Source organism: Amphiprion ocellaris, chromosome 16, assembly GCF_022539595.1.
Source record: "Amphiprion ocellaris isolate individual 3 ecotype Okinawa chromosome 16, ASM2253959v1, whole genome shotgun sequence".
Lineage (NCBI taxonomy): Eukaryota > Metazoa > Chordata > Actinopteri > Pomacentridae > Amphiprion > Amphiprion ocellaris.
The window spans coordinates 27,926,383-27,943,768 of NC_072781.1; the positions used below are offsets into that span (position 1 = coordinate 27,926,383).

Genomic DNA, 17,386 nt, shown 5'->3' on the forward strand with positions numbered 1-17,386 from the left:
TTCACGTGTTGAATAATACCCATAAGCGTCAAAAAGCAGGATATTAGTCCACAAAAGTACAACTAGCTTGTATATTAACACACAAAGCATAAATGTTCTAGATATTAATATGCAAAAATATAAATAACCCGAATATTACCTCACAAAAGTGTCAATAACTTAGATATTAATCCACAAAAAGTCAATTGCCTATATATGAATTAATGAAAGTGATATTATATTGGATATTAATAGACAAGTATGAAAAACTTCAATATTTGGGCACAAAAGAATCAATAAATTAGATATTAATGCACAAATGTGGCATAATCTGAATTTTAAAGTATCAATCATTTTGATATTAATGGGTGTAAGTGTCAAATAACGTGGATATTAACACACAAGTATTAATAACCTAAATACAGAATCACAAAAACTTCAATGATTTCGATATTAACACACAAAAAAATGATATTAAAGCATGGAAGTGTCAAATAACTTAGATATTAACACAGATGTGTCAATAACTTGGATATTAATGCACAGATGTGTCAAAAACCTGAGTTTTAACACACAAAAGTGTCAGTTACTTGGATATTATTGAACCAAACTGCCAAAAACCTGACTATTAATACACAGAAGTGTCAATAACTTAGATATTAAAGCACAAAACTGTCAATAATTTTGATATTAATGCATGTAAGCATCAAATAACCTAGATAGTAACACAGATGTGATAATAACAAATATTAATGTAAAAAAAGTATTTAAGTGGATATTACAAAACACAAATGATAGTACCTCTATAGAAACACAAAATTGTCATTAACTTGGAAGCTCAAATGTCTGATAAAGAGAAGCTCCAGCTGATCAGAAGCAGCAAATTCACACAGTAAGTTAAAAGACAAACGTCCTGCGGCTGCTGACTGAACCTACTGTGATTAACAACATGCTGATGGTCTGCGGCTGCTTTCATTCGCACCATACAGGACCGTGTAGAGATAAACAGTATAATGAAAGTGCTGACCCACCTATGGTATCCAGGCTGCAGAGCGAGGCATGCAGGGCTCCGTCGGGGCGTTCAATGCAGATGACGGTTCCCTGGGAGTCAGAGGAGTAGTGGCTGGCCAGGGACTCATGGTGAGAGTGGGAGGGCTGTCGGTACGAGTAGCTCTCCGTCGACGAATCGGTGCGAGTGTCGCTGGAGATTGACGGCTCGCGGCCTGGCCAGGTGTGGGAGGGGCGGCGGTTCAGAGGTGGCGAGGTGACACACAGGTATATGACATGACATCATCACTGCCGCTACCAGGACTAACTGCAGCCGTTAGCTGTTACCTCAGTGCTGTCTGTCACAGTTAAACTAATACAGAGCCACTGATTCTGGTTTAGTTACCTGAACGTTTGCTGTTGTGCTACTACTACGACTCCTAGCTGTGTTGTAGTTACCCGAGTCTTCGCTGTCGTAGCAGGCCTTGTTGAGGTGGTGCAGGTCGAGGCGTGAGGACAGGTCCTGCACCGACACGGGCGTCCCCCGCGGGTCGGCGTACAGCAGCAGCAGCGGCTGGTAGTGGCCCTTGATACAGCGAGAAACCACGTCCTTCCACTTAGGGCCGATCTGCAGGACGAAAACAAAAATGCAAAGAGGTCGGAAACTTCAAAAGCCAGAAAAACCAACCGGCAAAAAAGGTGACTGCTCCAGGTTTACTGCAGATCATCTGGATCTATGTAATCTGCAGCATCTCCTCCATCTTCTAGATCAGGAGTGTCAAACTCAAGTTAGTTCAGGGGTCACATACATCCCAAAAATCTAAGTAACCAGTGATTTTACTGGTGACCAGTAAAATTACAGCCTAATAACCTATAAATAATGACAACTCCAAATATTTCCTTTGTTTTAGTGCAAACAAGTACATTCTGAAAATATTCACATTTAATGAATTATGTTTGTGCAAAACATTATGAACAACCTGAGAAATAAATTCAATTTTCAACAACATTATGCCTCAGTTTATCATGTACACATTTCAACTTGCACTCAGAGTGTCTACAAAAGTACAAGACATTCAGTCACAGGTATTTGGAACTGAACAAAATAGTATTTTACTTTATGATCAAAACGACAAAAGTCAGACAAAGAAAGACAAAAAACAACAGAAACGACAAAATATTACGAGACACAAAATGACAAAAACGAGACACAGGACAAAAGCGAGAAACAAAATGACAAAATTGAGAAAATGAAAAAAAAAAAAGAGAAATGACACAAATCGAAACAAGAGACAAAAAATTTGATAAAAAGTTACAAAGCGGCAAAAAATGGACAAACAACAAAAACAAGACAAAAAATTATACAAATGACACAAACGAGACAAAAAAATGACAAAAGCGAGAAACAAAATGATACACAAAAGGATGAACAAAGCAAAATGCAAAATGACAAAAATAAGACAAAAAACACAAGCGAGACAAAAAGGAAACCCAAAACGACAAAATCGAGAAACAAAAACAACAAAAACATGAGACAAACAAGAAAAGTCAGACAAAAAAAAGACAGAAAACAACAAAAACAAGACAAAATATTAGAAATGAGACACAAAATGACAAAAGAACAATGAGAAATATAGTATTTTACTTTATGATCAAAACATGTCATGGTCTAGATATTATTTTAAATTTATAGTTTTACAAATTTACAATTTGCAGTTAATGTCTTCTCTGGAATTTTTTAACTTTACAAAGTCGTCCCACGGGCCAGATTGGACCCTCTGGTGGCCAGCAGGCCACATGTTTGACACCTCTGATGCAGACATTTCTATGAAAGAAGACCACTAATGAGAACTTGTTGGCTGAGAGCATATCAACCAAAACATCCACCTGGACACTGCAGACCGAATCACTTCAGCAGCAGCAGCAACGTTCTAGCTGGGAAATAATGAAACTGTATTGTGAAGGTCAGCAGGGGCTCAACAATAAATGCTGGCGCCTCACTTGCAGTCTGAAAGCTTTTTCATGAGTGGAAATGATAACAAACCTCCCAGATTAGATTTACTCTACCAGTTAAACGAAAAAATCCCTTCCTGTCCCTCGTACATATGACGCAGTGAGTCATCATTAGTGCAGTACAAAAACTCAGGTGGACTTTTTACATCTAAACCAATACTTTTCAAAACAATTACAAAGATTTAAAAAAAAGTTTCAACATCCAACGGTGTGCCATTTCAGGACGTCCCGCTCACCTCCCAGCAGTGAAGGAAACATTCCACGCTATATTTCCCTGTTCTGTGATGGAAAAACGTTGTCTTCCTGTCCTCCGTTTGTCTCTTTGAGCGACCGCTTGTTATTTCAACCTTTCCTCCATTTTCCCCAAACGCTGTGCTCGGATCTGACGGGACGTCCCGAGATCCGACACGCCGACCTGCCCGACAGCGGCGTGTGAAAAAATGCGCGTTTGTTTAGGCGGGGACAGAATGAAAGTCTGCAGCGTGAGCAAAAGTGTTGGTGGGATGTGAGCACTCTGACCACACCCTCGCTTCTGTCCAGCTGGACTGATAAACAATAGAGGGATATCCTTGTTTTCACAACCGACAGGGAGAGAGGGAATGGCACATCTCATTCCAACGGCATTATTAGAGAGCAGCAGTGATGGAAGAGAGAGGAGGAGGCAGGAAAGGAGTGAAGATGGACAGGAACAACGTGAGGTCACTTCCTCAACCACAAACACATTTCTGGTTCCAAACCTTTCATATGTTAGTTATTACCGAGCACAAAACAATTATCTCACAGTAGAATAGATGCATCATATCAGACTTAGAGTACACAACAGAGGTGAGGACATCACTGTACAATAAGGCTTAAATGTCAGATCATTCTAAATCACAATCACCTGTCATTACTTGCTTTATTAAGTTGAAAAGAATAGCATTTGATAGTCTGACATCAAATTAATAACTGACAGTTTAGATTTTCTATATTGAAATAGGGGCAACAAGAAAGAGCTAAAAACTAAAATATATGAGTGGAAGTGTAAATGTAAATGAAAGCATATGGAAATTTTAAAAACAGAAATATAAACATATTAATAAAATAATAAATACGTGAAGACATTTTTAAAGAGAAAATAAACAAGCCCTTAAAACTGAATTGACAATATAAAAATAAGTAAATGTTTTTAAAAATAAATAAGTAAGCAAAAAACGTGAACGTGTCAATAAAAACATATTTGAAAAATTAGTGAATAAAAAAATAAATGAATGAAAAATGGTGAAAAATTGGAATAAGAATGAATAAGAATAAAAAAATGTGACAAATGTAAACATCAATAAGCAAGTGGACCAAAAAAATGATATTGAAAATGAAAATGTAAACAAAGGTACCTAGAAAAAGCAAGTAAATAAAAAATGCGAAACTATAAGCAACAAAATAAAAGAAAGAATAACTAAATATAAAAATGTGGCTATGTAAGAATAAATAAAAGAATAAATACATGAAAATGTAAAGAGAAAAACATCAAAGTATAAATAAGTAAATAAAAATGGGGGATTGTAAACAAAAATAAACAAATAAAAATGGAAGTGAGTGAATAAGTAAATGAGTAAGCAAATGAAAAATGTGGAAATGTAATCAGATGAAAGCATACAAGTTTTAAAAAACGGAAATATAAACACACTACTAAAACAATAAAAAAGTGAAGAAAAATTTAAACAAAGAATAAGTAAGCATGTAAAGCTAAATGTAAGCAGAAATAGATAAATGAAGAAGTAAACTATTTTTTAATGTAAATAAAAAATACCCCCAAAAAAATAAGTTTGAAAAAAAAATCAGTCAATAAAAAATGCGAGAATGTAAACATGAAAAAAAAAAAATAAGCAAATGAAAAATGTGGAAAATTTCAATGCAGATAAATACAAGAATTAACATGAAGAATAAAAAGTGTGCCAAAAGGAAACATCAATAAGCAGGTGAACCAAAAAAAAGGGGGGGAAAGTGTAAACAAAAATACCTACAAAAAGCAAGTAAATAAAAAATGTGGAACTATAAACAACAAATAACTAAACAATTAAATGAAAGAAAGAATAACCAAATATAAAAATGTGTAAGCGTAAATTAAAGAAAAAATATGGGAAAATGTAAAGATAAACATAAATAAACAAATAAAAATGGAATTGAGTGAATAAGTAAGTAAATGAAAAATGTGGAAAAGTAAACACAGGTGAAAGCATATAGAAGTTTTAAAAAACAGAAATGTAAATATATATTATTAAAATAATAAATAAGTGAAAAAAAATTAAGAATTAAGAAAAAATAAGTACCTAAAACTAAACTGAAAATATAAACAGAAATAAATGTAAAAAAAAAAAAAAAATGAAATAAAAAATGTAGAAATTAAAATAATACTACTTATAGAAGTAAGTTTAAAACTGAAATCTAAAAAGAAAAAATTTTTAAAAATTAGTAAATAAAAAATGTGGCAATGTAAACATAAAACAAAAAATCAGTAAATGAAAAATGTGGAAAGTTTAAATACAGATAAATACAAGAATTAACAAAAAGAATTTTAAAAATGTGACAAATGTAAGCATAAATAAGCAAGCAAACCAAAAAAGTGTGAAAATGTAAACAAAAATACGTAGAAAAAGTAAGTAAATAAAAAATATGGAATTGTAAACAGAACAAAATAAAAGAATGACTAACTAAATTTAAGAATGTGGATGCGTAAACATAATGATTTAAAGAATAAATATGTAATCAACAAATGTGAAAATGTAAAGAGAAATAAATAAAATATAAATAACTAAATATAATAACTAAAACAACAAGCGGAAAAAAAAATGTGACAATGTTAACAAAAATACCTAAAAAAGTAGCAAATAAAAATGTGTAACTCTAAACTGAACAAAATGAAAGACAGATTAACTAAATAAAAAAAGGGAACATAAAAGAATAAATAAGCGATCAACAAATGTGGAAATGTAAAGATAAATAAAAGAATAAATCAGGAAATAAAAAATATTGAAATGTAAACAGAATCAACAGGAAAGATATGCAAGTAAATGAAAAATGTGGAAATACAAATATAAATAAAAGAAAAAAATATTTATTTTATTTATTTTTTGTCTAATTTCTATACTTGTGAAATGTATTTGCTAAACAAAATAAAGTAGTATACCAAAAACAGGTGAATGGTGATTGTTGTTTGAAAGATCAATCTCTAAAGTAAAATAAATATAAAATGTTAACATATTAAAATCAATACATCAACATTTAAGTTATTACATGTGGACCAAAAAAGGGTTTAAATGGTTAAATTTAAGTGAAAGTTTTCGTCTCTGGGCTAATTATCAACTATTATGGATATCGACTGAATTAAGCATTTTATCGTATTAGATTTTTCAGTCTACCTAGTTTAAACTAAATTTAAATTTGCTGGTTTATCCACTCTGTACGACAGTGAACTTACCTCCTTGACATGTGCGTCATCGAAGTACATCCATCGGCGGATCTTTGTCTGGAAAAAGAAGGTGGAGTAATGTTTGCCGTAGTAACACACCATGCCGACGAGGTAGAGCTCCGACTGACGAGCTTTCTCCTCCGTCACCCTGTAGAACAGCTGCAGAGAGACCGAGACTTCAGCTCCTCAACTGTACAATAATGCTTATCAATCAATCAATAAATCAATCAATCAGCTGCTGCTACTCACGTCCCCCAGACGCAGGCAGGTTCCTAGGGTGTGGATGACGTCCTCAGCCAGGTCCGAGTGGTCCGAGTCCCACACCAGGCCAATGGTGATGATCTCTGGACTGTTGAGGAGGACGCGAGCCATCCGGAGCTGCTGACCACACTGACTCTGAGGAAGAGGAGGCAGAGGAAGATGTCTGTTACACCTGAGAGACTGGAGTCATGAACGTCAGGTGTTCATATGTTTTTAGCATGTCTTACCGGACAGCTGCGCAGGTCTCCCATGCTGGCGTTTCGCAGCAGCTCCCCAAACATACTGGGAGTTGCTTTCTCCCTCGACTCCAACATCTTCACTGCCTGGTTACTGAGAAAGAGGAGGAAGAGGAGGAGTTATTGCTGTATTTGTTTAGACGACTGCTATCTTGTTGAGGCTAACATTACCTTCAATGTAATAATTGTGACATAATAACTAAAATTATCATCATCCATGTTATTTTTAGCCTAATACTACAGCTTACATTATCTTGCTTAGGCTAATATTTGCTTCTTTAGGCTAGCATAGCAACTAAAATTTTTACTTTATTACTATTATTTTTAGACTAATATTACAGCTTAAGTTATCTTGCTGAGGCTAACTTTACCTTCAATTAAGCTAACATAGCAACTAAAATTATCATCAACATTACTTTTAGCCTAATATTACAGTTTACATTATCTTGCTTATGCTAACATTTGCTTCTTTAGGCTAACATAGCTACTAAGATTAGCTTTATTACTGTTATTTTTAGACTAATATTACAGCTTAAGTTATCTTCCTTAGGCTAACATTAGCTTCTTTAGCCTAACATAGCAGTTAACATTGATATATTTAGACTAAAATATCGGCCAAGTTTATCTGTAAGCAAATATAGCAGCTAAAATGCTATCTTGTTTAGTTTGACATAACCTTGACTTAGGCTGACATAGCAAATAAAATCTGCAACACAGCAATTAAAATTAGTCATTTTTAAACTAATATTACAGCTTAAGTTATCTTGCTTAGGCTAACGTTAGCTTCTTTAGATAAACATTACTGTTAACATTATCATATTAAGACTAAATTAGCGGCTAAGTGTATCTGTAGAAAAATTGTAGAAAATAGCAGCTAATGTTATCTTATTTCAGCTAACATTAGCTTCATTAGACTAACATAGCAACTAATATTATCTTATTCAGCTAGGGAAAAGGCTAACTTTAAGATAAAGCTAACACAACAGCGTATGTTAACGTTTGCTTGTTTAAGCTAATGTAGGAGGTAACTATCTTAACTGGACTAAATTAGCAGCAATCGTTATTTTAAGCTTAACATACTAGCTTGTGTTATCTTGTTTAAGCTAATGTTATCCTGTTTAGGCTAATTTGATTTTGCTTATGCTAACATTAGCTTGTTTAGTCTTATATAGAGTGGTAATGTCTTATTTAGGCAGAAGTAGCAGCTAACATTATCTTTCAGTTAACATAACAGGTTAAGTTATCTGGTTTGAGCTAATGTCTTGTTTAGGCTAAGATTAGCTTTGTTCAGCTACTCTTCAGCTAATGTTACTTGTTTAGACTGATGCTATCTCTTGCGTAGTTTAACAGTAGCTTGTATAGGCTAATGAGCAGATAATGATATCTTATTTAGGCTAAAGGAGCAGATAACATCATCTGTTGGCTAACATAGTAGGTTATGTTACCTTGCTAAGGCTAATGTTATCTTGTTTAGGCTAAGATTACCCCATACAAGCTAATGTACATAATAATATCTCATTTAGGCTAAAGCGGAAGCTAATGTTATCTTTATGCAAATATTCCATCTTACGGTATATTGCTGAGGCTAAAGTAGCAGCTAATGTTATCTTTATGCTAACAAACCAGCTTATGTTGTCTTGTTGAGGCTAAAGCAGCAGCTGATGTTATCTTTATGCTAACATACCAGCTTAGGTTGTCTTGTTTAGGTGAACATTAGCTTCTTAGATACACATAGTAGTCAATGTTACCTTATTTAGACTAAACAAGTGGCTAATATATTTTTACACAGCTAATCGACTCTAAGCTAACAAACTAGTGGTTCGTTTAGAAAGTTGTAGGAGGTTTGAGCTCCTTTCACTGACATATGTTGTTTAATTTACCTGAACTTGCAAAGTTAGAGACACAATCACCTGTAGAGAACGTGGCAGGATGAAATAAACTGGCTGCACATCTTGTGGGACCCGAATGAATCACTATACGTGTATGCAGGAAAAACACCTCAAGAGCCGTGATAAAGACAGCGATTAGCCAGTTGCCGTGGTGACCCTGGCGTGTTACCTAGCGACAGGAGTGGGAGGGGGTGTGGCCTCAACTTACCTCGAGTGATACAGGAGCTAAACATAGAGCCTCCAAAACGCAGACACACACTTTTGGACTTGTGTATTTGTGAGGACCCTAAACCCAAACCTGAAGCTGAACTAAGTGCACAAACGGAGACTCACCACAGGGAGGTGGTGGAGATGTAGTGGACCATCTGAATGAAGGGCAGAGGGTCTGAGGACGCTCCACAGCTGCTGCAAACACACTGACACACAACGACACGAGGTAAACATCACATCCGACGCTTTACTCTTTAATTTATCAAGCTCAGAGATATAACATCACAATATCTCAGTATGAAGACTGTTTCTGTAGATATTTATGGCTTTTAAGGCATTTTTCATCTTCTATGTAGACAAAAAAAATGCCACATTTCAGACAACAGGCTCACAGATTTTAAAGATCAAGTCTGTTTCTTAAATATTCACCAGGTGCCCAAATAAACACTCACAGTTTTTGCTTGCTGTAATCTTTTATGCTGCTCATGCTGGACATTAAATCTCTGAAACCCAAAACCAAATTCGAATTCGAGTTTAAAGTCATGATGCTTCATCACACTCAATTTAGTCTTAATATCTCTTTAAAAAAATACCAAAAATAAGCCATTAGCTCAAAACAGATTCAGTCAAAACCAAAAAATTATGTGTTTCTCCGTACAACTGTGAAGCCATTCATGACTCAGATGCAACCAACAGACACATGACAAAAATTCTGGGAACTTTCACCTGAATGCAGACTGTGTTCACACAGAGCAGATAAGAGACAAGCATTGGACATGTTGATTCCAGTTTTTTTTTTAATTTTGTAACATAAAAATAAACCCAAGAAATGAAATTGTCTTGACAATATTTCTGAGTTCTCTCCTGTTAGTCGTGGCTGCTCTGTTTCCATAAAGGTGCAAGACTTCATATTGCAGTGAAAATTGGGCCCAAAGTGAGTGGAAATAATCCATGTACAAAATACTAAAACATGCACTTGTTGTGGAATTTTACTTGTCCTGAGACCAAATCTAAAAAAGCAAAAAAAAAAAAAAAATAGGAGAAAAGAATATTTGAAAATATTTTTTAAAATACCAACTAAGTCTGGAGTTCCCCCTAAAATGCCATTTTTCTCTTGTCCCACCCCTCTGATGACCAAACTGAATCTCAGACAGTTATAATGAAATTTAAATCTCGTTTTTTTTGGTATTTTTTTTTTAATTGATGTATCTAGTAATTGTGGGAAAAATTTTTTATATACTAATTATTATGCATGGAACGTGCTCCACAACAACGTGTTACTGTGATTCGAGTAGGGTTAGCAAACAACAAATAAAACATGGAATAAAAATTCTATCATTGATGTGTAAGCCGAGCTAATCAAGCCTTTGATGGTTTATTACCTATTATAGATGAATATGGAGCAGAAAATTGTAAAATAAGAAGGTCTATTTTTCAAAAATTTTGAATCCAAAATATCCTCCAATTCTGGAATGACCTGTAAATGCCCAGAAACTACTTGTGCTGAGAGTTGCAGCTTTTATTTTTAACATTTTTTCCAGTGTAAGAAATGAGGGACCAACTCCAGGGTCTCCACTCGGTGTGAAAACGTATTTTTATCTTATTATGAGTTTTTGTTGTGCTAACACTGGTTGACTGCTGGGTTAATACAGATTTGAAAATATGTGGCCCCCTGAAAATTTTACAGTTTGGGTGTTTTTCCTGATAAATCCAGAGCTGTTTTTTGTTCTTTAATCTAAATAAATAGTTCTGGATGTGTTTTCTGTATCTTGTTGCAGCAGAGAGGATGTCAGCGGCTGACTGGGTCAATATATAACTGAGGGATATATCTTGCATACATTTTTAGTAAAAGTAAAAAAAAAACTAATGCTTTTATTTTCATTATGATCACGTCTTTACAAATTCCTTAATTATTTATTATGGAAACAATCATTTATTAAGAAAAAATGACTGAATATCACTAAAATGTCAACTAAAAAACCGTCCAAATTTAATGACAACCACCTTCTAATTAGCTAAAGAATAATAAATGAGCTCATTAAAAAATGTATTTGATTGTGTTCTTGTTAGATAATCATGACAGATATTTCTTTTTTGGCAATACGTCAAATTTTATATGGAAAATAACTAATTGTATCTGTGTCCGAGAAATCACTTTCAACTAAGTTCCCCATTACAAAAACACCTCTCAAGGAAGTGTGTTAATTCCAGATCACATGACCTGCTCCACATGATGTCATTTCCTCCTGAAGAAAAGACTGGAAAGACTTCAAGGCTTTCTGAGTTATTTAATATAAAGTAGTGAGTGAGTCAAGTGTGGATTTATCACATGACAACAGGTTTACTACAATATCTTTAGAAATAACTTTCAATTTCAATTTTACTAAATTGTATATATAATGTTTCGAAGAATCTTTCTGTAAAAATGCCATGTGGTGTTTGGTTATAGGCGGCCATGTTGATTTTAGGCCTGAAAACGGCAGAAATGTCAACTATGATTCCTTTCAACTATGTTACAAAAAGTCCCACAATCATACATTGACCCTACTCACCTGTTCAAACAGCGTCATGGCAAACTTCTGATGGGGGATGCAGTGTCTGGCCGTGCAGATGTCTTCCTTACTCTCATCTGCGATGTGGAAGTGGATCCTCATCAGGATGTTTTCCTGCACAAACACAGAACGCCAGTGAGGACCAGCATGACCAGTAAACTGCAGTGATGTCACTTCCTGCAGCGTGTGTGTGTCGTCGTACAAAGCACTCTGCGGCGTCGTCCATGATGCCGAGCTGGAACCTCTGCTCGTCCTGGAAGGTTTTGGCGAGTGCGCTGCGAAGAGCGTCGGACGGTAAGACTTTCTCGCTGCTATACTGAAACTGAGCGAAGATACTCTGAGGAAGACAGACACGCTGCGAGGTCAGAAACAGGAGGACACTGCAGAGTTAGCTGCAGATTATCAGCCGGACTGGTTCTCACCTTCAGGGCGCAGAAGATGCACGAGTCCTCCATGCACTTATGAGTGGTCAGCTGACGGAAACTGCGACGGAAGATGTCGAGATGCCACAAGACCTGAGAGACACAAACACAGTAACACATCAGGTCACTAAAGACAAAAAGGACAGCAGCACAATCATCAGAAAGCATTTATTTCTTTATTAGTTAATCAGCACTGACATTTTAAAGACAGTGTAAATAAGCTGCAGTTAGATTAACAGCTAATTTACACCTGCAGTCAACTTAATTTAATGCTGACAAATGGATAAAACATTTAAAATAAAAGCAAAAACCACTCGGTATTCATCAACAAAAATGTCATTTAAGAGTTTGACCATTTTTTTTAAATACGAAGATTTGAATAAACAGGTTGAGAACATCACTGCTCAACAGGCCTAACATTAGTTTCTTAGGCTAATGTAGCAACAAACACTATGCCGTTTAGACTAAAGTAGTGGCTAATGTAATCTTTAGGCTAATATAGCATTTTGTATTTCGTTGTTTAGGCTAATGTTATTTTGGCTAGGCTAACATTAGCTTGTTTTGTTAATATAGGGGCTAACATTATCAATTTTTAGGCTAACATTGCTAACTTTCAGCGAACATGGTGGCTTCTGTTATCATAAGTTAGGAGTGTATTTAATATTGCTTGTCTATCTGTACATTTCTCTTCGAGTCCCTTATGAAGCAGGAAAAACAAAGACACTACGCTGGTATTTAAAACTACTAGTGTTTCATTATATTTTCCCCATCTACTCCGACTGCTCATACAAATGCAAACACATTTTAAGGTGACGTTTCCAGACTCACCACATGTAAAGACGTTCACTCATGCCATTCAGAAATGTTCGACTTACAGTTCGACAAAAGCATGAAAACAGCAACAAAGAACAAACAACCGAACCTCCACATCATACAGTAGCTGTCCCAATGAGACGGAATCAAACGTTTATTCCTCTTACTATGGTTCACCGGTCTGAACATGGTCACTTGTGTTTGTTAGCATCTTTAAATAACTTAAATCAGAAAGAAAGAGCTTGAATTATCAAACTAAATGTGGTAAATGATTCTTTCCCCAACAGTCCGGTTTCAGTTTATTTTAACAAATCCTGTTCTGAAAATGATTTTACTTCACACATCATCAACTGGTTCAACTGTTTTATTTGCCTGCAATTGTGTCTCTGTTGAAGCTGACGTCACTTAGGTAAATAAAGGTTACATAAAATAAGTCACGTTTGCGTCACTAAATGCCTTGTTTCGTCCAAAACCTTTTATTTATTATCATACAAAATTTGGAAAAGAAGCAAATTCTTAAATTTTAGAAGACAAAATCATCAAAAATTCTGTATTTTCTTTCTTGATTAATTAGCAAAATAGGTTTTCTTCTTTTAAACCAACTGCTGTTGCTTCCAGAAACTCTGATCCTGCAGTAGATGTCTGATCAAAAATAGATTTCATATCACTTCAAAAACTTCAAACTAAACAGTAATTAATCCCTGAAATACTAAAACAAAACATTTTCCTGCTACCTGGCAACATTTGATACTTCAGCAGGCAAGAGAACCAACTCAAGAATGTGAAATAAACCAAATTTCACAATTTTTCAGAATAAATAAAAACATTGTTAAACGTAGCTTTTCTCTCCACATCTCTGCAGCAGGTGATAAAATCCAGAAACAGATTCCAGGTGTTTTAAGATGCTCACCTTTGCAGGACAAAGTGAGGAGGCTAAAGACTCCGTAAAAAATGTAAAAATCCAAACAAACTTCTAAAAGTCAGACATTTCCGCTGCAGCAGCTTCTCGCTCCTGCTGCTGCGACTCCGCTAAAAACTCGATGTGATGTCTTTACATCACCACAGCTGTCGGCCAATCACCTGTCAGCACGGTCGCCACTGACCTGAGACCGCGATTGACCAATCAGAGATCGAGTTTTCTGACCGGAGGACGAGCAGAAAGTATGTGTTCATCACTCTCCATCTGCTTCAGGAAACCATCTGGAGTCCTGCGTGACGACGACTTGTGCAGATTGTGTGAGAGTGATGATGGGAGATGGAGTGTGTTTGCCTCAAGGATAAAACGGCTTCTGTTGTGTGTGCGTTTGTGTGACAAGAAGAGGGAAGATATAAAACATGATGCTGCATGTGTCACAGAGAACAAATGTCACCGAGTGTTGGTCTGCCGTTGCATTAACTGAACCAAGTTTCAGACTTTTTAAAACGACATACAAGGAAGTTTGTGTGTATTTCCTGGTCAAACTGAGCAGCAGGTGATGATAGTCCTTGTGTCAGATGCATATTTATGAAACATTTCTTGTTCGGTACTTAAATTTAAACAAATGAGGTCACTGTAAGAGATTATACACTCATCGTTGAGCCTCGCCACATTCTGCAAACTGCAGCCAGGAATACTTGGGAGTTAATGCACAAGAGCCCTGTAATTACCACTTGGAAAGAGGTTGATGCTGCTGCCACTCGACAACAGTTACACTTTATAGCTTAAAAAAGTCACAAAACAGCCTCAAGAGACACAAAATAGAACTCTAAAGATGCAATATGACCAGAATGTGGCAAAACAACTACAAAAAAATGCAGCAAAGGTAAGTATTAAAGATCTAAAATGACCAAAACAGTCCCAAAACATCTACAAAGGGGGAAAATGACTTTTAAAAACACAAACCGACCACTAAGAGATTCAAAATCAGCACAAAAAGGCACAAAACGACCACAAAGACAGAGCTGCAGCTGACCTGACTTTGAAAAATATATCGAGCATTTAATGTTTTATTTGAAGTCGGGGCATCTGTCAGGTTCACCACATTAAAAGTAAAAAAGCCTGCTAACATCTGATGCTGATTGAGAGGCAGCAGAGGAAGAAAATGTGTCAAAACCACACATTTTTACCCCAAATTTCCAATAAAATCTAATTAGTTTGGTGTATATTTCAGCCCCACCTGCACCTCAATCTGATTCCGGGGTTGTGCATTTCAAATAAAACAAAAATGAAATCATGTGACATCAAATCTCTTCTGGTCTTATAAATCTGTTTAAAGGAACATTACACCCCTTTAGCCTCTTGTTCTGGTCTTTTCCAGGCCTCCAGAGATCGTCTTCTCTCCCGCTGAGCTGCAGGAATCCAGACATAGAGGAATTTCTTCATTTCTTTATTTATGAGGAGGGTTTTAAAAAGCTGGAGGTCAGACAAGTTTGAATCCCCAGAGTTACTTCTGTGGAGCTGAAAGTCAACTGTGAAGCCACGAACTGAGGTGAAGCTAAACTAAGAGACAAACTGGGGTAAATATCGGGCTGGTTAACGCCACTTAATGAGGAGTTTATAGACTACTGCTGCTGCTGTGTTTACAAATCAACCAGTTTTGTCATTTTTTCAAGCAAAAATACCATCATTCTCTGCCTCCAGCCTCTCAAATGTGCAGCTTAATGGTTTCTATTTGTCTGATGTTACACATAATTGAAAATTTGGACTATTAATGTGACAAAATAAGCACTACATGTTGGGAATTTCTTGTATTTTTTGACATTTTATACATGATGAAACAATCAGTGAAGCAAATAATCAGTTTTCTTCTTCTATATCAGAGAGCTGAGTCTCTTTCGTAAAAGACCAAAACGTGACAATAAAATTGGCATTTTTCGCTATTCTGACATGTTACTGATGAAAGCACCAATCAAAAGACGAACAAAATAACCATCAAGTGACACAAAACGACGACAAAGACAAGCAAAACCACTACAAAGAGATGCAAAGCGACCACAAAATGAAACAAAATGACGACAAAGTGACAACAATGAGAAACAAAGACATATAAAAGACCACAGACACCAAAGACATTTAAAGCCATTACAAAGTAACAAAAAAAACAATGAAAAGCACACAAAGCCACCACAAAGAGACACAAATTGACCACAAAGAGACACAAAAAGACCACAGAGACACCAAATTACCACAAAGAGACGCAAAATGACCACAGAGACACAAAATGACCATGAGATGCAAAATGACCACAAAGAGAGACAAAACTACCACAGAGACACAAAATATTCCTACCCAATATAAGAAATAAGTTGAACTGAGATAAAATAATAAATAGTAAAAATTGTACAAAGACAATACTGGAGGTGAACGCACAAAGAAACAGAATTTAAACAATTAAATAGACGATTAAAAGCCACGACATGATCTTTCAATTCCTCATATTTAAAAATAACCGACAGCGGCTGAAGCTGAGGTGTGAATGTGGTTCATGGTGAGTCCTCAGCCAGCACACTGCAGCCTCAGCACTTTGGGTGTGTTTGTTTTCTCCTTCCTGTCCCCCCCACCGGCTCCAATATGGTGCTGCAGGACGAAGCAGCAGCAGGTCGGGCAGGTATCCGTACGGGACTGTTGGCTACGAGTCCTTTCACTCCACTAATCAGACGCCAGGGTTCAGAGAGAAGTTCTCTTCTGTGAGTCTGCAGACACTTGAGGAAGCAGCAGCAAAAATACTGCAATAATAAAAACTCAAATCCTGAACAGAAGCTTTTCAACACAACGCTTCATGGTCACAATTTTGGTTCTCTCTTCTGTTTTACATTTGTACTGCAACTGTGTTGTCAATAAAATGTGAAAAACTGTTCAAGATGTCGTTGTTAAATGTCTGTTGGGGGTTTTTTTGACAAAGAAACCCATAAAATCCTCACATATGAGAAGCTTACACCCCTAAGCATCTAGTATTTTAAATCAAACAATTATTTCATTATCAAAATATCTGATAATTAGTTGCATTTTTGCCAAAAGACTTTCATTGATAAAGTCATTTAAAGACCTAAAGCAAAGAAGGAAATCTGATGGGACATGATATGTATGATTTGTATCTGAAGGGACACGACAGATGCAAAATGAACACAAATAGACAAAAACTACCACAAAGAAATTCAAAATGATACAAAACACAAAGATAATCACAGAGACAAAAAGATACAAAACAACAAAACACAATAAAACGTAAAGAGTTGGAAAATCATCACAAAAAGACAACAAAACCACAAAGAGCTACAAAATAACTAAAAAGAGACACAACATGATACAAAGGACAGACAATAAAGACAAAAAGACACAAAACAAAGACAGAGACACATAATGACTGCACAGTACAACCACAAGAACACAAAATGTTACAAAGAAATGCAAAACAAAACAATAAGACATTCAAAGCCATTACAAAGTAACACAAAACAATGAAAGACACACAAATCTACCACAAAGAGACACAAAAATACCACAGAGAAACACAAAATAACCACAGAGAAAAAAAAAGACAGACAAAAATTTACTAGACAAAGCAACCACAATTACACAAAATGTTAAAAAGAAATG

General features: G+C 35.6%; 1 protein-coding gene across 8 annotated transcripts in view; it reads right to left on the reverse strand.

Moving 5' to 3' along the window:
* usp54a (ubiquitin specific peptidase 54a) overlaps positions 1 to 17,386 on the reverse strand; it is a 69,997-nt gene that overhangs the window by 22,064 nt on the left and 30,547 nt on the right. For all 8 annotated transcript variants that reach the window (XM_055018599.1, XM_055018602.1, XM_055018598.1 and 5 more), the window contains exons 3-11: positions 11,998 to 12,090; positions 11,778 to 11,912; positions 11,576 to 11,689; positions 9,147 to 9,229; positions 6,916 to 7,018; positions 6,677 to 6,823; positions 6,437 to 6,586; positions 1,426 to 1,594; positions 1,011 to 1,202 (exon numbers count right to left, since the gene is read on the reverse strand). In XM_055018599.1, the coding sequence (XP_054874574.1) occupies positions 1,011 to 1,202; positions 1,426 to 1,594; positions 6,437 to 6,586; positions 6,677 to 6,823; positions 6,916 to 7,018; positions 9,147 to 9,229; positions 11,576 to 11,689; positions 11,778 to 11,912; positions 11,998 to 12,090 (1,186 nt within the window). The remainder of the gene's footprint in view (positions 1 to 1,010; positions 1,203 to 1,425; positions 1,595 to 6,436; positions 6,587 to 6,676; positions 6,824 to 6,915; positions 7,019 to 9,146; positions 9,230 to 11,575; positions 11,690 to 11,777; positions 11,913 to 11,997; positions 12,091 to 17,386) is intronic.